The sequence below is a fragment of the Malania oleifera genome, chromosome 6 (genome assembly GCF_029873635.1).
Source record: "Malania oleifera isolate guangnan ecotype guangnan chromosome 6, ASM2987363v1, whole genome shotgun sequence".
NCBI classification, from domain to species: Eukaryota; Viridiplantae; Streptophyta; class Magnoliopsida; order Santalales; family Ximeniaceae; genus Malania; species Malania oleifera.
The window spans coordinates 14,720,103-14,745,019 of NC_080422.1; the positions used below are offsets into that span (position 1 = coordinate 14,720,103).

Consider the following 24,917-nt stretch of genomic DNA (forward strand, 5'->3'; position numbering starts at 1 on the left):
TAACTCTTTCTCAACTTTCCCCAGAATTTTGAATCGTTTTGATCGGAGTTCGGACAAAAAAGTTATGATCAAAGTATGAACTGATGCCGGTTTTGACTCCTAAGAATTTTTTTGCAATAAAAAATTGTCAAAAATTCATAAATTGTTCAATGAAACTCATAAATTATAAATATGGCACTTTGTTAAAATATTGAGAGTAATTAAACATTTAATTTAAAATATAAATCCTAATACTCATATTAAAACGCTTAATTACGCAGTTTAAGTGCATAATCACCTAATAACAGTTGTTGGACCAATAGATGACTTACTTGGACTAATCGACCATCCAAGGTTTTTTTCATAGCCAATTAACTAGGCCTAATGTAGAATCAAAAATCAAAGTGTTCAATTTTTCAAAAAGTTCAAGATTTTCAATAAGGCAACGAAGACCATAATTCAAAGTTTTCAGTTTTCACACTAGTCAATAAGCTTCAACTTTCATATATAATAGACAATGATTTTCTCCTTTTCTGTTCTCTTATATTTCACTTTCAAAGTGAAAATCAAGAGATGAAGCGAAAATGGAGGGATAAACTTATCGTTCAATACATAAAAAAAATGTGTAAGTAGTACCAATAATATTTTTTGGAGTTCTTCTAGTACCTAACTCAAATGAATAATTTTACTATCTAAAAGGGTAATACATTAAAAAGAATATTATTGTAATTCTCAGTATTTCAAAAATAAATAATTGGAAATTTTAAAAAACAAAAATCATTAATTTGTTTGAAAATTCATCCCATGCCATATTTCTAACTTGATATATGAGTAATATGAGATTAGCGCAATCATCTAGCAAAAGGAAGAATGTTGAAAGAAGATAAGAGAAGTTATAAATAATTTTTTAATTATTTTACATTTTTAAAATTACTATTTTTAAGGGATAATAGAAACATAAGAAGATATGAGATTTTATAAAGAATTTTCCGATTCAAAAAATATTTTATTAATTTATTTATATATTCGTAATTCATAAATATTCCGTAAAATGAGGACATTATGAAAAGGATGAGAAAAAGATATAGGGTGGGAAATTGCTCCTTTTATTTTTAAAAAAAATATAAAATTGATAAAAGTAAAATGAAAACAATTAATTGAAAGAAAAATTTGCTGAAAATGTCTTATTTTCTAAACCATAACAAATACATGTTTTTTGTCTTATTACGTCAAATAATAATGAGAAATTCATGAAAATATGCCGAGTTATCACATAAAAAAAAAATTTAAATCCAACTAAGATATTAGATTAGTTTATGTTAATTCATTTAGGATAAAAAACACCAATTAACTCTCCTGATAAAAAGACATGCACTTTTCCTAAGTATTGAAAAATTTTACACCCCTACATTGGCATTTATATTTAGAACATTTATATTCCCGGTCAATATAATGTCAAGTAGCAATAAAAATTAATTATATAGTTTGCATTTTGGGTGGGAGTATTACATAGTTTTATTGTAGATTTATGCCATTAATTATGTCATAGGATTTTTTTTTTTTTTGGATTTATGTCATTAATTATGTTTGTGTGTCAAGGGTCAAAAAGAACAAATTAATGGTCAATTTTTGTCATTAATTTCATGTATGTCAAGGGTAAAAAATGACAAATGGTCAACTTTTCGAAACTATTTAACGATAATTTAATAAAAGGATGCAAATATTTCATGAATTAAATGTGAAAATAAATTTTTTTTTTTAGTTTTTTTTTTTTTGTTGCCAAATCTCAAGAAAGGTCAAGACATCTTTTTCCCATTATTTATTTTTTAAATTTAAAACCATCATATTAAGGAAATTAGGATAAAAAATTTAAGACTATTTAAAGCCTGGATAATAGGATAAGCCTGATTACACACACACATATACTAATGGAGGTACTCCATCTCTCATTACATACTCCTTCCTAGGGTTGCAAATGAATTTTCAAACAAAGTCGAGCTTTACCATGCTCGAGCTTGTTTTTTATTCGCTAAGCCTGTGAACTCAAATCAAATTTGTTCATTTGTATAATGAACAAATTGACAAGTTTTCATCAAGTAGAGCTATCTGGATATTAATGAATGGTTTGGTTTATTTTGAATCTTCCATTGTGAGAGATATTCTTATTTGTCAGATAAAATGGTGAAAATGAGTGTTTGTTATACTATTTTAGGATTTTTTTGGTCCCTACTAAACCAAACATTAGTTCTATCACTAAATTCAAATTATGGAATTTAAGTTAAACAAGTTCATGCTTAGACAACCCCTACTTTTAGGTCACTACATTTATGAAGTCTAACTTAACTTAATTAAACAAATCTATTAATTAGCCTAATCTAAGTAGCCTGATAAACAAGTCCAACTAAACGTGTAACCGAGTCGCTAATGAATTAAAAGAGTCAAATCCATTCACTGCAATTTCAAACTCATTTATTAACGAGCCTCAAAATTGGACTACAAAATCGCTAATATAAACAATAAATGAACCTTAATGAACTTTTATTGAGCCGAGCTCCCGAATCATGCACATTCATTTATAAACCCTCCTAACTATTTCTATCCCTTTTATAAAATTCAAACGTAAAATCTCAAATATGAAAGATCCAAGTCAATCTCAAATATGAAAGATCCAAGTCTTAATCAATAGCATTGAAACACACACGTGAAATGAAAATAAAAAAAAAAATTAGTAGGCTGGTAATTATTTTTTTTTTTTGTAATTTATGTAAGAATAAGGGAGCGTCTATGGTATAAGCATAGGAGATTAATACATTATCGGTAATTTGCCAAGTAAGCATATGGACCCACTCGAAATGTGATTTTATATAATTTTAGTTAAACTTAATTTTTAAAATATATTTTGTAATATCTTCACGCCCTATAATATGATAAGATCTTATCTTTGGATTCTCTCCCACTTTATTCTTCCATTTATTGTTACAAATTTTGTCTTATGACTTAAAAGACAATATTAATAGAATAATACTTAAAATTGATATTTTATTGAGTTTACAAAAGAATTCGTCACTAATGCCTTAACTATTAGTGATGAATTTGATCTCCGTCACTAAAGCTTTCGTAACTAAAAAGGCCATTTTTTGTAATGTTGCTAAAATTCTTAAAATTAAATATTTCACTCAACTTGAAAGAAGAGGATTTGTTGAAGCAATAATGTTAAGTAGTTGTTAACAAGAAACATCTTAAAGCCCTTGTCCACATTGTTTTTTTTTTTCTAATAAAAAAATTCATTAATGCAATCACCAAATGTTAAAAACAAGGTATTTTATTTTTATTTTTATAAAAGTTTATAAATAAATGTGTGTATATATCTACTTTAATTTTTTTTTAAAATTAGCTACTTTCCGATCTAAACTTTTAAAAATATTTAAAATATAATTAAATATTTAAAAAACCAGACATATTGACATGTCTAGTTGGGTTTGCTCAAGTGGGGGAAATTATACAAGGGACCTTCAACTCGTTTGTGTGCTTGTATTTTGAATGTTAGACATGTGACAAATTGATCATACTTTCATTAATATCAGAGGAGGACCCACATTCAACAAGAATATAATTTAGGAAACAGGCATACAGATACGTGGAGGAGAAGGTTTCCTGTATAATTTTTCTCTGAGGTGGTAAAGGTGAAGTAGGGTTTCAGTAACCCTACGGTCTCATATTCAATTTCCCACTTATATATGATTTACCTAATGAATTATCAGGAATGCATCAATGGGTGAGCAATAATGTTTCATCCTCTTAGGTTTAGCGCCACCTAGATGGGTCCGAAGGATTTGCTTAAATTTGAAGTGCTGGGTCATAAAAAAAAATTACATATTAACATAAACAGAACTATTTCAAATATTAAATTTCATTGTTATATTCTACACGTAACCGATTATATATATATAATTATATGAAGTGAATATATCATTAATCTTCCTAAGTTGTATAATGATTATAAGCCATGTTATAGATTTGTATTGCCCAAGAAAAATATTATTATGAAAAATACTAAAACATTAAACGTTTTCATTAACCATAGATAGGTTTTAAAGTATATGTGTAGGACAGTTTGCAAAGGGTAGCTTAGCTGCTACAACCATGCCTATTATATGCTTTTCTAAAGTTCATATGGGGTGAGAATGCAAAGTTAAACAAGGCAAGGCACACTCATAAAGTTTATATGTATACACACCAAGAACTTCCTAGAATTAAAAACATATTTGATATTTGAAAAAATTAATTTCCTTACCTCCAATATAAACTCAAAAAATATTTTTAAAAAGGAAAAAAAAATTAAAAATTCATATTTTCATATTTGATTATTATGAAAAAATGAGAAAAAAAATTAAAAATATTTACCAAATTCATTAAAAAAATTTAATTTTACAAATCATTAATGTTTGATTTTTTTTTTCAAATTTTTAATCACATTAAAATAAATATTTATTTTTTAATAATATTTCATATAGAAGGAAAATATATTAGAAAATGAGTTCTCCCCTTATTTTCATTTTTTTTTTATTTCTAAACAAAATTGTTGATCCAAATGGACCCTTAACCTCTTTTGGAACTTAGGAAATATTACTTAAAGGAAACGAAAATTTGAAGAAATCCAATTTTTTATGTTTGGTTATTGAGGAAAAGGAGAAAGAAAATAATAAAAAAAAAAACAAATCAAGGAACAAAAATGTAAGTTTACATATTATTAATATTTGATTTTCGAATTGAATACTTGCATTGAAAATTTTCCGAAGTGATGTGTTTTCTATTTTTCTTAACTTTTAGTCATAGTAGAACAAACTTTTATTTTTAATAATATTTGATATAGAGAGAAAATAAAGTGAAAAATGAGTTTCCTTTCTATTTTTTTTATTTTCCCTTCTTTAAATATATTTCTTTATCCAAGCAAACTCTTAAACTCTATTTGGAACTTAGAAAATTTTAGAAAAAGGAATAGAAGATATGAAGGGATCAATTTTTTCATATTTAGTTCTCAGATAAAGTAAATTTTTGTCTTTATATATTAATATTTGGTATAGAAGAAAAATATAGCAGAAAATGAGTTTCCTTCTTATTTTCCTTTCATTTTTTTTTTCTAAATAAAATTCTTGATCCAAACTAGCCCTTAAAGTTCAGTAAAAATGCTGATTGCTCTTTAAGTTTTAGAAATCTTATAAATCTACCCTGATATTTGATTATTTATACTAATATCCCTCTCTAAACCTGCTGAGTGACATCAAACCCTTTTGAACAATCAATTAATTTATTAGGATAATGAAAAAAAGTTAACATCTTTTATTATAAAAGTATCTAATCGTTACACCATCACATCAGCAGTGTCATGAGCTATAACACTATACTAATATTATTTTGAGCTATGTGGTTAAGTAGATTTATTATTTATATATATATATATATATATATATATATGATAATAATTAAAATAAAAAGTGACTCGTAACTTTCGGAACAAGAGTGACTTGAGACCACGCCCCCAGGGCGTAGCTCAGGTGGTCGAGCGAATAATCGAGTGTGCCTCTCATGAGGTCAGTCTTTACGCCACCCGGGTTCGATTCCTCCCCTGAGCTCCTGGTTTACCCTCCTCGTGGTGATGTGGGGCCGGATCCACGGGGCGTGGGACTAGTCACGACTGGTGCGTGTGGACCGTAAAACGGACGTGCGTTGACGGTTGTGGACACCCGGCGATATTCAAAAAAAAAGAAGAAAAAAGAGTGACTTGAGACCATGTACTCATTCTTATCTCAACATAGAGATTCGGGTTCGTAAAATTTTTTTTCATTAAAAAATAAATAAGAAAAAACAAAAGAAGATTCATGCTAATTAATTAATTAGAGAGTTGAACACGTAAAAAGATGAAAAGTTAATAATTGAACGAATACAGAGACACTTTCATTTAATATTACAAAAATCCACCGAACCCGCAGAATCCGGTTCATCCTCCGACCCCACGAACACTTCACTTTCTCCCGCGTTTTTTTCCACCCGAATCGACCCGTTCATGTACCCTTTTCCGGCCGTCTATTAAACCATTTTCCCCAAAACGCCCCCGTCTCTCATCCTCATAATCCTCAAACTCATCAGAAATCCAGGGCTGTTATCGTAAATTCTCACCTATTTCGTTATTCGCCCTACCTATCTTAGAGAGGTGGTGTCTGAGGCGGCAGAAAATGCTCGTTCAATATTCTGTACTCTCTCTCTCTCTATCTAAGCCACCTCCATTTATATCTATTTGAGATATCGAGCTTCATTCTCCATCTTCTCCTATATATATATATATATGAGTACGTAATTTTGTTCTTTTAATTTCTCTCGCTAGATCAGCGGCTCTGTTTCTTTCCTTCGCGAGCTTCGTTTAATTTCATACATACAGAGGGATTGCGTGTTGCCCATTAGTTTTCCCTCCCAAATCCCAATATGCATTGTTTCTTTCCTTCTTGGGCTTCTTGAATTCCGATTCTCCGCCGTAATTTGGAAGCACAATCAATTGTTCATTCTTTATAAGACCCTTCATTCATTTGAGCTATCGATTCGTTAATTCTTTCCCGTTTATGCAAAGCTTTGTGTGTTTCAGAATGTTTGAGGGATTATTTGGTCGTAAATTTACCTCAAAATGGTCAAACTTCGAACCTACTTTCAAATTTTTTTTTTTTTGGGTTTTGCTTCTTTATGTTGAATTTTTTTAAATTTTATTTTGGTGCAGCAAATCTTTGATCAAAATCACGAAGACCCGCCTGGAGACGATAAAGAAGAAGAAAACTGCGGTGCAGAGGTATTTGAAGAACGATATTGCAGATCTTCTTAAAAGCGATCTCGATTATAATGCCTATGGAAGGGTATCTCTCTCTCTCTCTCGCTCTCTCTCTCCCTCTGTAATTTCTTCTTCAGCGTTGTTCTAAATTATTAGAAGAGTTATTAATCTTTTACCATGCCTGATTCATGAATTTAAGCTTTGTGGCGAATTGAATTCATACTGGCGTTTTTATTTTGTGTTTGTTGTCATTCTTATATTTAATGTTTTTTTATTAAAAAAAACTCTTTTATATTACCATTTTTAGCTATAGTATTTTTTATTTATTTTTATTTCTTGCTTTTATTGACCCAACAAGCCATCCAGCACACAAGCTGCGCTAGTGAAAAAAAAACATGTATTCTTTGTTATATTTGACTTCTCTGTTTTGTAATTTGTGATTCTTTCTTTTATCTCTGCACTGTTTTGAACTTCTAGTACTTGTATGGCTGGATTGTTTCATTCCCTGATAATTAACATGCGCAGAAAATTGAAAAATTAAAACTTTCTGTTCCTATAGCAATGATTTTTGGATTTATATTACATCAACACAGACTTCATGCTTTTATACATCAATTATTTTGGTGAAGCAGGTTGAAGGTCTTCTGGTTGAGATGAATATGGCGTCGTGTTACAATTCCATCGAGCAGTTTTGTGATTTTATCTCAAACCATCTCGCTGCCATACATAAAGAGAGGTATATTTGCATAGTAGGATAAGTTTCATCCTTATAGTACTGATGTGAGTACTGATATTAATGTGTTTCAATAACTCTTTTTCTTCTTTCTTTTCATTGTAGTGAATGCCCTGAGGAATGCAGGGAAGCTGTAGCATCTTTGATGTTTGCAGCGGCAAGATTCGCCGATTTGCCGGAATTGCGTGATCTCAGAGATATGTTTTCTGGGAAATATGCAAATTCCCTGGATTCTTTCATTAATCAAGAGGTGACAACCCATAGATCTTTTTTAAGCAGATACAATACTTGGGTGCCTTTCTGGTTACAATTTTGCTTTTTGTGAATAACCCGATTTGTTGTTTTGGATCAGTTCGTCGAGAAGTTGAAGCAAAAGCATCCAACAAAGGAAATGAAGCTTCGATTAATGGAAGACATTGCCCAAGAACTCTCTATAAAATGGGATTCTAAGGCTTTGGTTCAGAAGCTGCATGCACCACCTGCCTCTAAACAGGTAAGCTTCATTCTGTTCAGAACTTGCAAATTGTGTCTCATATCTCTTTCCTTGCCTAATACTCACCCTTGTGCAGAATTTTGGTTCCATGGGTAACGAACGACATAGAACAGCGCCGGAGGAAGTCAATGATGATGGATACAAAAAACCCAGCAGCAGAGAAAATGCAGTCCCTAAAAGAGAGAATCGAACTTCGTCTCATGATAGACCAACACATATCAAAGAAGGTGGCCAACAGAAACCATCAGACTCGGGAAGACATGTTTCGGAGGAAGATGTGGATAAGAGGAAACCATCGCACAACAGAGTTGTTCCCCCTCCTTATGTGAAACAATCAGCCTGTGAAGGGGAAGGAGCGGGACCCACAAATTTGAAGGATCATGGTAGTCGGGAGGACATCGATAATCAGGATGATCCATTCGATGAAAGCAAGCGAAAACCGAGATCAGTGAGGAGGAAATCCTTGAAACCACCACCGGGCCATGACAATACTGGCATTACAAGCCCAGTAGGAGCGAGACGAGAACATGCGAGTCGTGGTTTGCAGTTTTTGCGCAAGGATGATGAAGGAGATAGAATGGCGGATGGGCATTCAAAGCATGGTTCAAAACAGTCAACTTATGAACTGGGAAAGGCTAAACACATATTGAAGCCTCCTCCTTCATGGCAGGCAGCAGATGATGCCACATCCACGAGTAATCGCGAACGCCGGAAATCTGATTCTCTTGTTCCTCCGTCCAAAATATCATCTCTCCCATCAGAACCAGCCACTTCGAGTGAGGCATCCAGAGGTCATGCTCGAGCCGTTTCTTTGCAGCCAGATATGTTCAGCCAAGCAGGTCATGTGCACCCTAAGCTTCCAGACTATGACGATTTGGCATCTCGGTTGGCAGCCTTCAGAGGGAGTTGAAAGATATCAGCATTAGGAACTTAGGAAGGTGTATTTTATTTACCTGAAAACAGATTCTTTGCACCAAGCATCCATTGTAATCTTCGTCACAGAAATTCTTAAGTATCTAGTTTCTTCCATTTGTATGTTGTGATTAAATTTCAACTTTAGAAACAAATTCACTGCAGAAGTTCTGTTATTTTGTACCAGCATTACTCCAAGAAAGAAATGGATTTGAGCGTTCATAGAAACACAAATACAATTTTTGATTTTGTTATTTTTGTGTTCATTGTGAGTTTCAGCTTCTTATAATTAGCATTTCGTACCAATGGTTTGAACTTCTTCAAACCATAAAATGATTAAAAATGTTGTGAGCGGAGGTTCCCAAAGTGGCTCCATTTGGTTAGAGATTGACAATTAAAAAGACTTCCACAAAAAATGTTCAAATCATAGGTTGGATTGGACAAAGGGAACCCCAAAGACTTCTTCTCACATTAGTGTAGGAAATTAACACGAAATTTTCAAATCCTATGAAAAACAAAATAGAAAAAGAAACACACTAAAATAAAAATTATTCACTCGCACAAAGACAATATCTCTCATGAACTAAGCTTTAAGATAAAAATCTCTCATTAAAAGACTACGCAACATTATTTTGGATCGGGTTATCATCCGGATCAAACACAACTAGGCTCCACAAAAAACCCAACAAATCTTCCAATTTGAGACTAGTTCATTCACCAACATCAACTGCAATCCTCCAAAGGAACAATCTCTCATTCCTGCAACTCATCCTCCTGTTCTCAAGTTAGAAGGCCAACTGAAGTTGCACACAACTTCAGCTTTCTATAGTGACACCCTTAGTCAAACATGTCTGCTGGGTTCTTAGATCCACATATCTTCTTTAGTATTACCAACTTATCTTCAACAAGGCAACGAATAAAGTGGTACTTTGTCTGTATATGCTGCAACTTTGAATGAAAAATTGCATGAAAAATTGCACTCTGACTGTCATTGTGTAGAATGTCCATCTCTTGCTTCTTACCCAATTCGTCTAAGAAGTCATGTAACCAACTCATTTCCTTTCCAGTTTCAGTTACTGCAACATACTCAACTTTTGTAGTAGACAAAGTAACAACTTTTGTAGATTTGAAGCCCAGGATATAGCTGTACCACCCAGAGTAAATACAAACCAAGTACTACTTTTTTTACTATCAATATCACCAGCAAGTTCAGCATTTACATAACCCTGCAGTTTTAAACTTGCACCTATGAAGCAAAGACATGTATCTGATGAACCCCTCAGATATCTCAAAATCCACTTGACTGCTTCCCAATGCTGCTTTCCTAGCCTACTCATGAATCTACTCATAATTCCCACTGCATGTGCAATGTATAGCCTTGTGCACACCATAGCATACATCAAGTTGCCAATAGCTTAGGCATATGACACCTTGCTCATATGGTCCCTTTCTTCTTTTGTCTTCGGTGACTGTTCTTTGCTTAATTTGAAATTACTACCCAAGGGTGTGCTCACTGGTTTAGTTCATTCATGTTGAACCTGTTGAGAATTTTCTTCACATACTCTGATTGTAAAAGTTTTAACGTACCATTAGCCTTGTCTCTAAAGATTATCATACCAAGGATTTGCTTTGCAGCTCACAGATCCTTCATTGCAAACTTTTTAAACAATTGCTTTTTTAGATTATTAATCTCCTCAATGCTAGACCTTGTAACGAGCATATCATCTACATACAACAGTAAAATGATGTAGGAATTGCCAAAGAACTTAACATTGCAACAATGATCAGCTTCACATCTCTTGAACTCAATTCTATGCATAAAATTATCAAATTTTTTGTACCACTGTCTTGGAGCTTGTTTTAGGCCTTATAAACTCTTTCTCAGTTTGCATATTAGATTCTTTTGTCCCTAAACAATGAACCCTTTTGGCTGAATAATGAAAATGTCTTCCTCTAAGTGACCATGAAAGAACGCCGTCTTCACATCTAACTACTTAAGATGTAGGTTTTCTGCAGCCACCATTCTCAATATCAGTCTAATTGTTGTCATCTTCACAACTAGAGAAAATATTTCTGAGTAGTCAATGCCCTTCTTCTACTGGAATCCTTTGACAACTAATCTGGCCTTGTAACGTTTGCTACCATCATGCTCATTCTTTATTCTGTATACCTATTTGTTGTGCAAAACCTTCTTACCTACTGGCAATTTAGTCAGTTCCCATGTCTGATTCCCCAACAAGGAATCCATTTCATCCTTCATGGCTAACTCCTACTTACTCAAATTTTTATCTTGTAAGGCTTCATCATAACACTCTGGCTCACCACTATCAGTCAACAGGAGATAATTTAGAGTGGGTAAATAATATTGTGGAGGTCTAATGGTCTTGGAAGATCTACAGACTTCAGCTATAGGTGTACTTGATCTATCTATGATTCTACATTCTCCTTATCCTCTTCACTTCTTTCTTGGACAGTACTTTTAGTCAATTCATCTAAGTTGACAAACTTAGATTTCTTCTGATGTATCCCTGTTACATCTGGCACTACAGTTGACCTGTCCTTGTACATAACCTGTTCATTAAATATCACATTTCTACTTCTGATGATTTTTCTATTTTACTCATCCCAAAAACGATAGCCAAATTTCTCATCACCATAGCTAATGAAAGAACATATTTTAGACTTTACATCAAGTTTACTACTAGCATCGGAATCAATAATGAACATAAGAAACACAACCAAGAACTTTTAAATGGGAAAACTTTACCTCTTTATTGCTCCAAACTTCTTTAGGAAGTATGAACTTTATGGGAACTAAAGGTCCTCGGTTTATCAAGTAAGCTGCAGTACTAACAGCATCAGCCCAAAAAGTTTTTGGTAGTCCAACATGCAACCTCATACTCCTAGCATGCTTATTGAGAGTTCTGTTCATGCGCTCAGCCACACCATTTTGCTGTGGTATCCCAAGAATGATCTTCTCTATCTTGACTCCATGTGTAGCACAATATTCACTAAACCCTCCATCTATGTACTCACCTCTATTGTCTGACCTTAAACATTTTACTTTCAAACTTGTCTCTATCTCAACCATAGCCTTCCACTTCTTGAAAGTATCAAATACATCAGATTTATTTTTTAAAAAATAAACTCGTACCTTTCTGGTTGAGTCATCAATGAAAGTGATGTAATACAGAGAAGGCCCCCACAAATCAATGTGTACTAACTCCAATTTTTCAGCCTTTGGTGTCTTGCCAATTTTCAAGAAGCTCACCTTTTTCTGCTTTCCTAAGATGCAGCTTTCACACATGTCGAAATCAACGGACTTCAATTATGGTAGTTTCCCTCTTGAGAGCAACATCTTCATCCCTTTCTCACTCATGTGACTAAGTCTGCGGTGTCATAAGCTTGTATCAGTACTTGCTTCAGCAACTAAAATTGTGTCTCTTGGACTTGAGGTCATATATAGAGTACCATACTTCTTTCCACGAGCCAATACTCTGGCTCCCTTTGTAACCTACCAAGTACCATCAACAAACAACAATTGCACGCCCTTCATCATCAAGTTGTCCAATAGAAATCAGATTCCTCCTCAGGTCAGGAATATGTCAAACCTTCTCCAGTAACCAAATAGACCCATTGGGCAACAACATCCGAACATTTCCCATACCCACAATGTAACGCCCCGACCCTCCATGTGGGGCCAGGGTGCTACTTTAGTAATATATATATTCTTGATACCATAATTAATATATATAAGCAGCAAAAATAATTTAAACATCCTCCAAAACATTACCAATGTTCTAGACTACTATCACCCACAAGGGTCTCCAAGCATTTAATATTACAACCCAAAAATAAAAGACAGAAACTAAACTTCATTCATACAACCCACGTACATATACTAGACAGACTAAACTCAGCCCATTTTGCCTACTAAGCACGATCCCTGATATTTCCTGAAAAGTCAAATGATCATTGGGGTGAGACACCTCTCAGTAAGATGGATTAAGTTAAAATCAAGGTGTGGCCTACATGAGTTTTAGTAGAATCAAAAAATATTCATTTCTTCTTTTAACCAAAAATAGCATTTGTAGATTGTACTCAAACCTATATAGTTGAGAATACACTTTTATTTCCATAGTATAAACCAGTTCAATGAATAGCTAGCACCATTTACATAAATTCACATATATGCGTAGAAGACACCCCCTAGGACAAACGACATGATTAACCCCCATGGCGGGTTGTGCAGTTCGAATACTAGACTTACCCTGGGTGATCAACCCAAATAAAGTCAAAGTAACCATCTGCAAGTACGTCTGCAAGCTCAACTACAGGTCTGATTGCCTTACCACTTCTTGTTCTGGACCCCAAGGAAGGTACAACAACTCTTCGTAGGCCAACTGGCTGAAACCCCCTACACTTCTACTACAGTGTGGTTGCACCTAACCAAACAATTCACTAGCAACAGTACTGTGCTCACAATATAACCGCTCCTCAGGGTTCTTAAACTATATTATGCAATTAAAGTAATAAAAACTGTAATATATTCTCACTATTGTCATTTCATATAAAACCTGCCATTACGGAATCACTGGGCATACCCATGAAAGGGACAATTAACTCCCAAATAAAGATATGCTAAGCAGACAATCATAAAGCCTAATGCGACTGAGACTAACTACAACTCAATACATCAAAACTTGGGCATCCCCAAGGGAAAAAGCCAAGATGAAAAAACAAACAAACAAATTTAGTCAACCAAAGGGGAGCACTCCTTGCAAAGCAATCAGCAAGCCAAACAAGGCTAGAATAACTACTACACAAACATCAGAGTTCAAACAACTAGATAGGGAAATTTATCATAAACAATTCTGTAAATATGGGATTGGACAGAATTGATGAAGGTCTTTGGAAGGGTAGCAACTCCCTCAAACTTCCTCTTGTTCCTAGCATGCCAAAGGTCCTAAACCGTAATGGCAAGGCAAGCCTTCTTAGCAACAGCCTGAACTCCTTTACCACCGACCTCTTTACGCATCCACTTGAGAGCAAATTTAATTGTAGTCATGGCTCCTGAAATGCCCATCCAACCCCTAATGAAACTCCATACACAGGAGGAAAACTTGCATTTGAAAAATAGATGGTCAATGGTTTCATTTTTTGAGTTGCAAAAAATTGCAAGATTGGTCCACACCATCCACCCAGAATCTGTCACAAGTCAGCAGCTTCCCTTTTGCACCAAGCTATAATATAAAGGAATGCTTTGGAAGGCAGCAATTCTTCCATACAATAGCATGCCAAGGGACTTTGTTACCCTTGTTTCTCCAAAAGTGATAGGCTTTAGAGTAGTTAAACTGCTCATCTTCAGACCATTGTCTCACTTGCTTCTCAACCCCATCTGAATTTCCACACTACTGCATAATCTCATTTTTTTTTTTTATCTCAATTATTCTCTTGAAGAGGGGTGAATCTTCATTTCTTGTAGAAGCACCCCATAAGCTGCCCCTTTTCAAATAGACATGGCAAATCCACTTGGACCACAGTGAGTATTTTTTGATATGGATGTTCCATAGGGCCTTAGTAAGCAAACCTTTGTTCCAAACCTCACTCCAAGCCACAAGAGGTTTTCTTCTTCCCCCCATAGGAAGGATCTACATAACTTGACCACATGAGCCAACACAGTCTTTGGAATTGGAAAAATGGAAAGACAAAAACAATCCACTCCCAGAACAACAGAGTTCAACAACTCCAGTTTACCAGCATAAGATAGGGAGTGCCCCGACCAAAAACCAATAAGGTTGGAGATCTTTCTAATCAAAGGAGAATAATGCATTGTGTTCAGACGAGTGGAAGCCAATGGGATGCCCAAATACCTGAAAGGAAACTCCCCTTCTGAAAAACCTGTTAGTTCTTTAATAGCCTCTAGATTCGACCCATTAACACCTGCAGCAAACATGTTAGACTTGAGGATACTTGCTTTCAGCCTAGAACACTCAGAAAACAAACACATGCAGTCCATAATTGATTTAAATGGAGAGTAGTCTCCCCTAGCAAAAAAAATGAGATCATTAGCAAAGGCTAAGTGAGCAATGTTCAAATTACCACATTTGGGGTGATATTTGAAATCAGGATTATTTTCAAGAGACTTCAGTAATCTCGAGAGATATTCTAAGCAAATCACAAAAAGGAGGGGGGAGAGCAGATCCCCTTGTCTAAGCCCCTTCTTCCCTTCAAAGAATCCAAACAAACCCCTATTTGTTTCTATTTCTCCTTGATGTAGATACCAATGCAAAAAAAAAAAAAAAAAAATGCATTTAGTTATGTTATGCTTGAAAATCCTAAGAGGGAATGATTTCTCGTTTTTTTTTTAAACAATAAAGCTATTTTTTATGGTTTTCACTTGCTACAAGGTGAAGCAATCATTTTCAAAAAGTGATGCATGAGAGTTAGGTGTTCGGTTCTCCAAGTGCATTTTGCATCTTTCGTTTGCCTTTCGTTTCAGCCCATCTAGGACTTCTCATTTTGATATTCACTTTTTCATAAGATTACAAGTTCAAATGCAATTAGCCACTTGTGAGTATATATATATTTAAAAAAATTGGGTTGTCCATTAGGCCAAACTCATTGTTGGCCTAACTGGGCTTTTCAATCTTATTTTGATGATAACAAAATGAAGGATGCTTTAACATGTGGTGTTGAGTGATTTGACTTCAGATCTAGGTAAAAGGAAACTCACGGTTGATAAGCTGAAGATCAATGTCAATCTAGTGGAAGTTCCTCAGAATATTGAAGTAATGAATGACAAATGAAGATGTTAAAGGTCAAGCAAATCTTAAAGTCAAAAGTGAACCTCGAGAGGCTGAAGGACTTAGTGATTAAGGAGACCATGATTAGAAGGATTGTTGTAAGTACTTCAATACCATTACTATCTAGATATGTGAAGCTCTTATAAATCAAAAGAAAGTAAGAAACACATTTTTTAAAGACCTTAAAATATGTTTTTGAAATCAAGGTAACAAAGGTCTCAAAGGAAGAAAAGTTTTTAAAGAATATAAGGGAAAAGGTGAGAGCCAGGCAACTTCCCTATATAGGCAGGCGATTGCCAAGTTTTAGAAGAAGTAAACTTGGGGGGCCGTAGGGTGCTAGGTGATTGCCTGAGCATTGTCAGGCGCATGGGTGGTCAAGCCAGGCAACTGCCTGTGTCTTGGTAGGCGACTGCCAACCTTCTAGTTGTCTAATTTTCTCGGAAGAGATTTTTAAAACTCAACGAGAAGATTGTCAAAATTTTGAATTTAAAAATTTATTCTATAATTTAATACTTTTTGAAAAGTTACCTAATTAAATGAGGAAACTTTTCTTTGAAAAAAGTCTATAAATACCACATTTGATCAATGAAAAATGTGAGAGCCAAAAGATCAAACGATCAATATGTCAAGGCTATATACAATCCCTACGCTCAAATTCTCCTAAAGTTCTTTTTGCTCACATCATTTTGCTGGAGAAAAACTCTATGATTTTGGTGGATTGAAAAATCAAAAGCTTGGTTCCGAGTTGCATTCAATTTTTTTTAAGAACCATCGGTGACTTCTAAACCTTTAAAACTTCACATGTTCTATTTAGCTTTGGTTTTTGAAGTACGATTTAGAAATTAACTTGTACAACCAGCTCTGAATTTTGAAAGTATTTTTGTACGCATAATTTATCTTGTACTCCTGTAGATTGTGACGATTCCAGGTTTGTTGGATCGTTGGCTAGGCGAGGGGATATCACTCAGAGAGGTGCTACTCTAGCCTAATTGAAAGAGTGACCAAACAAGGGTATATCGTTTGGAGAGGCGGGCTCTAGCCTACTAAATGAGTGTGTAAATGTTCTTTTTTCTACCCAGAAGGAACAAGGTATAGTGAACTTCTTAGGTGGTTGACCTAAGGCGAGGACGTAGACTGGGTATAAGCCGAACCTCGTAAAAGTGGTAGTGTTTCTCTCTTTCCCTTACTCTCTTTTAATTTCAGCAACGATATAACCTGCGTGGATGGGTTAATACTTTGAATCATAAAAGTAACACGTATTGGAAATTAAGTAAACCCAAATCCTAATTTGTTCTTGGGCTTGCGAAAACCGAAAGGGAGTACGTTGGTTAATTGATCTTTTGCGGAAACCGAAAGAAAGTACGTTGATTGGTTAACATCCCAAGACTTATTAGGTGAAGGTTTATTTAAATTCTAATATTGTAAAAGTGATTGGATGTTATTTTAAATATTCAAATTCAAAAGCCAACTACAAGAAGTGCACTTTCATATACAAGGCCGCTAAATATTGCAACTTGATTTCTTGTGGAATGGTTGTTTTACTTAAACAATTAATTGATTGATTGTGGTTGTTGTGATTGTGGATTGATTGGAGAAAATAAGAGTTTGTGTGGATTGCCCGATTAACAAAAATACAAGATATCCTTAAAAGATTGCAAGAAGGGACAAGAACTCTTAAAAAGGATTTAAGGAATTTTTAAATAACCCAATTCACTCCCCCTCTAGGGACTACACCTTAGGTTTCAGGTTTTTTGGATTTGATCGATTAAGTTGACCCCAATTTGCACTCGTAAGATTTTCAATTATGGCTTATAAATCGAATTCTTAGTGATCCAACCAAGTTGGATTAGTTGGTACAATTTGAGTGTGGAAACCATATCGAACCATGTTAAACACCTCAAAAATGTTGCTAAAATTAGAGTTTCTAGATTTGACCTGAATTTTTTTTAAGAATAGATAACACTTTTCTACTATTTTAATATTAATCTATATAAATTAGATATGGTTCAAATTTGATGAGCTTATTTAAATTTATATATTGATAGTTTAAGTAGCACCAGATGAAGCCACCAAGGTTATCCAATGTGGCTCCTCCCATGAAAAGGCAAAATTATGCTTTTGTCAATTACTTAAAGCTTTTGATCCTACACACGACAAAGGATGCAATGGTGAGGAGGGGAGGGTGCAAGTGGTTTTTGGTATACGTGAAGAGAAGCGTGTCTAGGACTTGACATAGGAACTATAAAGCCTCTTGAAATGAAATAGAGAATAAATGGTATTAATTTTTAGCATTCAATTTAGGAACACGTATGGGGGACTTTGTAGCTTCCTACAATGAAACTAATAATGGAGTGGTGAGAAGACCAAAATGTTATCAAAGAAGACATAGTTTGAATCTTTGCTAAGACATACCACAATTCACAAATAGCATCCCTCCACCAAAGTCAATAAGGCAGGGAATTACAGTGATATTGAATATAATAGGAATTTAAATTTGAAGTGAATAATCATTGATGACATTTTTGTCATTATCAAAGCTATCACATTGGAGAACTGTGTAATTTTTGCCTTAGTAGTTAAACAAATAATTTAGTAGTAGTTGAATGTAATAGCCCCCAAAAACTGTCCCTCCATCTCGCTAGAGCCATCATTATTGTTGATATAGCCATGTGTGTACCTAATATTTTCTCCTCCCACCTTTTCCTTTTTATTTTTTGGTTTCTGTAATCCTCTCTCTCTCTCTCTCTCTCTCTCTCTCTCTCTCTCTCTCTCTCTTTGATTCTTGGTGACAATTTACTTCTCTCTTTTATCTTTTTTGCATAGCTACCTTCTCAATCATGCAACAACCTTCGATCATAATCTTCATATTATTGCCTTTATATATTTCATTAACATTTTTGTTTGTTTGCAGAGATTGTGAAAGAAAGTAGAAAAATATGAAGTTTTTACTCGTTTAACGACATATTTCTCGGCTAGTAAATAGAGTAATAATGATTTTATCTAATTTCAAAAAACTTCTTTTTTAATACTACATTTTATACGTGTGTAGTCACATTTTTAGTGTATATGTTTTCATTGGATGCAAATTTATTGAACATGGTGAGCAATCTACATTATTAAAAATTACTTTAAACTTTTTTTAAAAAAAATTCTACGTCATTTTCAAATGAAAAAATTTCATTTATTTTATTATTACTTAATGATCAGGTTTCGTCACAAGTCATTGATGCATTATTAGATTTTAAGAAATAAAAAAAAAAAAAAAAAAAAAACCAAAACATACAACCAAAACTTCAATTTTTTAATGTCATCCTTTCAGTTATTGTTTCATTTCTATTAGAAAACTAAAAATATAAAATGATACAAATTTAGATACAAATAAATAATACGAATGTTAAACAAGATTCATAAACAAGCTGAGGCACAGATATCTCGTTCTCTTTAAGGAGATTCAAGCCCTTTGCGGTTATTTAGTTTAGCCCACGAACCGGTGTATTAGAACTCCTCAAGACTTGTCTCCCCTAGGATACAACAGCCCGATTTGAATCGTACGACTCACTCTAATTCTGCACAAACTGAGGAGTACAAAGCTCCACTAAAAATACCATTCTTTGCTTGCCAAACTCTCTAGATTCAAGATAAGAATTATATGATGAGAATGAAGAGAAGAAATAAGTGTATTGTGCTAATACTTCAAGGGTCTATTTATAAGCACAAAATGACCCTTCATTCTCCATGTACATAATAAATATGATATGTATATATTAAGTAAATACATACTTAGATCCAATATAAATTCATATAATTAATTATACATTTATCAAATACATGAATGAATGACCATAATTAAATGTGGATGCATCACCCAATCCAAGGTACATGATTTTTTTCAAGATAACAATAAAATAATATAATAATATTAAAATACACCAACAATTCCCCCATCATTTTAATATTATGTATGTACCATGCATGTAGAGAGTTTAACAATCAAAGATGAACAATTATGCATAATGTAGGTGTGTTCTGCATTGAACCTTCACTTAGTAAACAATAATCTTTATTCCAAAGTCAGTAGTGGTCTTAGACTTGAACTTTGACTGCTTAAGGGAAATAAAGTATTACTGCTCACATATAATCATTCAGGTGTTGACGAGAGCTTTAATAGCTAGCACGTTTCGGCCTTGTGTTAATCACAGTCTCATGAGCATATTTGAGAATAAGCCCAATTCTCATAGAAAGCAGCCCCATTCTCATGCTCACATAGGTGAAATCTATCAAGGGTACTCCTGTAACTCTAACACCCCACTCATAAGAGATACAAATTATCATTAAGAGTTTTAAAACTCAACCTCCTCCGTTACAGGATAAATGCACTTACACCATAAGGAAGAGTCAAACATAATAGTGCATTTCTTACAACCACCATATGATTCGTTCTTCCCATTGAACCCAATTACAGGATCTCTGGTCCTTGGGTTGGGTATCCTCATACGTGGTTCATGATTTTATGGGCTTTAATCCCATCCCCCTCGATGTATTCCAGACCATTTCTCTTGCTAAGGCCTTAGTTAATGGATCCGCAAGATTTTCAAAAGATTTTATGTAACTCACATTAATTATACCACTACTCAAATATGATCTCACAATACGATGTTTTCTTCTTATGGGTCTAGATTTACCGTTATAATAACGGTTGTTATCTCTACCAATTGTAGCAGTACTATCACAATTAATTAGGATAGGTGGTATTGGTTTTTCCCAAAATGAGATTTCATACAACATATCTCTTAACCAACTTGCTTCTTCACTAGCCGATGCTAAAGTAATAAGCTCAGTTTCCATAGTTGAGTTAGCAATTATTGTTTGCTTTTTAGATTTCCAGCAAATAGCACCATCACCTAAAGTAAAAATATAACTTGTGGTAGAGAGAGAATCACCTGACAAAGTATTCCAATCAGCATCACAAAAACCTTCAAGTACAATAGGATACTTAGTAAAAAATAAACCATAATTTTTGGTACCAACTAAATATTTCATCACACGTTCAAAAGCATTCCAATGTTCTTTACACGGCTTGCTTGAAAATCTACTAAGTATACCTACTACATATGCAATGCCAGGTCTAGTTAAATCAGTTGCATATTTCAGGCTACCAATAATGCTATTATATTCCTCTTGATTAACCACTTCATTTCCATTCTTAATAGGAAATAAGTGTTTACTTGAATCAAAAGGAATAGTAACATGCTTGCAATTATTATAGCCATATTTATTCAAATTTTTTTTCAATGTAATGTGACTGATCAAGAAATATATCATCAGATCGACGATCTTGTAATTTTCATGCCTAAAATAATATTCGCCTCATTTAAATCTTTCATCTCAAAATGTTTTTTGAGCATTGTTTTTATTTTATTTATGACATGCAAATTCGAACCAAAAATAAGTAAGTCATCCACAGAGGCTAATAATAACATGTGAATCTTCCCAAGATTTATAGTAGATGCACTTGTTTGACTCATTTGATTTATATCCATTCTCAATCATGCAAGAATCAAATTTTTCATGCCACTGTTTTGGTGCTTGTTTTAAGCCATAAAGTGACTTAATTAACTTGCATACTTTGTTTTCTTGGCCAGGCTCTATAAAGTCTTCGGATTGATCCACATAAATTTCTTCATCTAGGTCACCATGTAAAAAAGTAGTTTTCACATCCATTTGATGAATTTGTAGATTATAAATTTCCAAAATAGCAATTAACAAATTAATGGGCGTACTTTTAGAAACTGGAGAAAAAGTATCAAAAACATCAAGATCTTCTTTTTGTTTATAGCCTTTGGATACAAGACGAGCCTTATACTTGTCTATTGACCCATCCGGTTTGAGTTTCTTTTTAAGGACCCATTTGCACCCAATGGTTTTACAACCCAATGGTAATTCTACTAATTTCCAAGTTTTATTGGAAATTAGAGATTCCATCTCATCACTCACAGCCTCTTTCCAAAAAACCGCATCAGGCGATGTCAATGCATCTTGTAAGGTAATTTGATTTTCCTCTAAAATATTGACATAATAATTTGGACCAAAATCCTTCTCGACTCTAGCTCTTTTACTCCTTCTCGGTTCAATCTCAAAATTTGTTTTATTCTTTAAGCTAGACTCTGATACAACATTAATACTAACACTTTTATTCCCACTATCTTTAGTTTTAAACAGAAACTTCTCTTCATAAAAGATTGCATCCCCTAATTCAAAGATAATATTATTCTCAATGTCTAAAAATCTATAGTTTGTACTATGAATAGAATATCCAAGAAAAACACAAGTAGAAGCATTAGCACCTAATTTAGGTCTTTTAGGGTTTATGAGCCTTACAAAAGTTAAACAACCCCAAACTCTGAGATAACTTAAAACAGGCTTATACCCTTTCCAAAGTTCAAACAGAGTAACTTTGGTTTTTTTTTATATGACACTTTATTCAATACATGACAAACAATTAAAACTGTTTCTCCCCAACGATTAGGAGGTGCACCTGATTCTATTAGCATGACATTAGTCAAACCTATTAAAGTTCTATTCTTTCTCTCAGCTATGCCATTTGATTCAAGTGAATAAGTGGAGTAACTTCATGGATAATTCCCAAGGATTCTACAAATGAGTTGAATTCAAAAGATTCATACTCACAACCTCTATCACTTCTAATTCTCTTAATTTTCCTACCGAACTGATTTTCAACTTCGAGGAGAAAATTATTAAATTTTACAAAAGCGTCACTTTTATTTTTCAACAAATACACATGCGCAAACTTTGAAAAGTCATCAATAAAAGTAATAAAATATTTATTTCCTCCATGAGTTAAAATTCCTTCAAATTCACACAAATATGTGTGAATTAAGTCTAATAATTCGGTATTTTTTTCAATGCTTTTGTGAAGCCCTCTTGTTATTTTAGCTTTACTACATGATTCGCATTTATCAAAATCCTTATTTACATTTGGAATTAATCCCAAACCACTCATGATTCCTACATATCTACTATTAATATGACAAAAATGAGCATGCCAAAAACTTAACGAAAAGAGCATATAAACATAACTTGAAGATGCTATGTTGTTATTCTCAATGTTGAATTTAAACATCCCATCACAAGCATAACCTTTGCCCACAAATATCCCATTTTTAGTAATTACATATTAGTCAGATTCCATTGTTTGTTTAAACCCAGCCTTGTTAAGGAGAAAACTTGACACCAAATTCTTTTTCATGGAAGGAGTAAAGTATACATCTTTTAATACTAATACTCTTCCAGAAGTAAACTTCAATTCAACCTTACCACTTCCAAGTACAACTTCAATTCAATCTCGCCATTTCCAAGTACTTGAGTGGTATGTGGATCACCAAGTATAATAGTTTTGGGTTCCTTAAAAGGAGTATACACCTTAAACCAAGATTTATTATAACAGACATACTTCTTAGCACCTAAGTCTGTCCACCACCCCTCAATACTGTGGACCATATTTATATCAGTAAGTATTGCCACAAAAGGTTCCTCAACTATATTAGATTGAGGAAAAGGCCCACGTTTACGAAATTTGCAAATTCGAGCAATATGCCCACTTTTGCCACAAACATAACAAACATTGTTGTTTTGCTTGTAAGGGAGTCCTTGGTTTAAATTCTTTTGATTATGGTTGCCCCCATTCATTTTTTGAGGTCTACTGTTACTTTTCATATTTCTCCTCTTAAGCTTTAATCGAGGGTTTTTAGGAAAAAAAAATCTTTGGGCAAAAGTATTATATTTGGAAGCAATTAAATTTACCTTTGTGGTATTATTGTTATTGGTATTACCACTTTCTTGCATAATTCCATCTTGCCCTCTTGCCTCCTCTATGCAAATTCGAGTGATCAAGGCTTCAAGACACATATCTTTCTTTTTGTGGTGCATGCTCCTCTGGAATTCTCTCCAAGATGGGGGTAACTTGTCAATAATTCTAGCCACAACAAGATTGTCTCCAATTTTGATCCCTTCCAACGTAACCTCTGCCACTATCATTTGGAAGTCTTGTGTTTGCTCCATAACTAATTTTCTGTCCACCATTTGATAACAGAAAAATCGACTAGCTGCATATTTTTTCGCTCCTACCTCCTCAGTATCATACTTATTCTGTAAAGCTTTGTAGATTTTCTTTGCGAAAGAGTAAGTAGTCTCATAATAATCATAAAAATAACCGACTAAACAATTGAAAATGTAGTACCGACATTTATACTCATCTTTTTCGTATTGTTCCAATTTCTCGCAGTGATCGACCAACTCATCTTCATTCATTTTTTCGGTGTCGATCTTTTTTGGATCCTTCTCAGTGAGAACATAAGCAACTTTGAGGAGACTAAGGTAAAAAGAGTACCTTGCCTTTTCACCTCTTGAAGTGGGCTCCTTTAAATCGGAAAGACTTGTTGAGATCTCTAACATTTTCATTCAGTTTCTTCACAGTAGGCTTCATAATGAATTGTTGGGCTTTTTTGTGGAGCCTAGTTGTGTTTTAATTTTGGAGCCCATTCGGAACGGAACCCTAGGCGCAACATATAAAAAAGATTGCTTTCGAGTGATTAGGGTTCGTGTGGTTGTACTTGCGAGAGAGTAAGAGGGAGAGCATTGTATTGCCGCACTTTCTGTGTTTTCTTCCTGATAATATTGAAATCCCTGCAACTCCGTGGACAAAGGTAAAATTGCCGAACCACGTAAATATTGTCTTGTGCGTGTGATTGACTTTTTCTTTGGCGTTATTTTTTCTCTATTTTGTTTCTCACAGGTTTCGGGAATTTGTTCTTTATTCCCAACATGAATCTCCTTAAAATTATTAGAAAACTAATAATATAAAATGATACAAATTTAGATACAAATAAATAATACGAATGTTAAATAAGATTCATAAACAGGCTGAGACACGGATATCTCGTTCTCTTTAAGGAGATTCAAGTCATCTGCGGTTATTTGGTTTAGCCTACAAATCGATACAGCAAAACTCTTTAAGACTTGTCTCCCTCATAATATAACAGCCCAATTTGAATCATACAACTCACTCTAATTTTGTACAAACTAATGAATCCAAAGCTCCACTAAAAATAGCATTCTTTACTTGTTAAACTGTCTAAATTCAAGATAAGAATTATATAATGA

The 24,917-nt window shown here is 33.8% G+C and overlaps 1 protein-coding gene across 1 annotated transcript; it reads left to right on the top strand.

Annotated features, from left to right (window-relative positions):
• Positions 1–6,207: 6,207 nt before the first annotated feature.
• On the top strand, positions 6,208–9,159 carry LOC131157940 (uncharacterized). The gene is made up of 6 exons (XM_058112408.1): positions 6,208–6,658; positions 6,746–6,878; positions 7,426–7,529; positions 7,632–7,776; positions 7,879–8,019; positions 8,096–9,159. The coding sequence occupies exons 1-6, from the start codon at positions 6,594–6,596 to the stop codon at positions 8,927–8,929; spliced, it is 1,422 nt and encodes a 473-aa protein (XP_057968391.1). The 5' UTR covers positions 6,208–6,593; the 3' UTR covers positions 8,930–9,159.
• The last annotated feature ends 15,758 nt before the right edge of the window (positions 9,160–24,917 follow it).

What these genes read in the sequence shown, in the direction of transcription:
- LOC131157940 (XM_058112408.1), top strand. Translation starts at nt 6,594, where the DNA reads ATGCAAAGCTTTGTGTGTTTCAGAATGTTTGAGGGATTATTTGGTCGT. An exon ending in CGTAAATTTACCTCAAAATG is followed by an intron (nt 6,659 to 6,745) that starts GTCAAACTTCGA and finishes ATTTTGGTGCAG; the next exon opens with CAAATCTTTGATCAAAATCA. An exon ending in CACCACCTGCCTCTAAACAG is followed by an intron (nt 8,020 to 8,095) that starts GTAAGCTTCATT and finishes ACCCTTGTGCAG; the next exon opens with AATTTTGGTTCCATGGGTAA.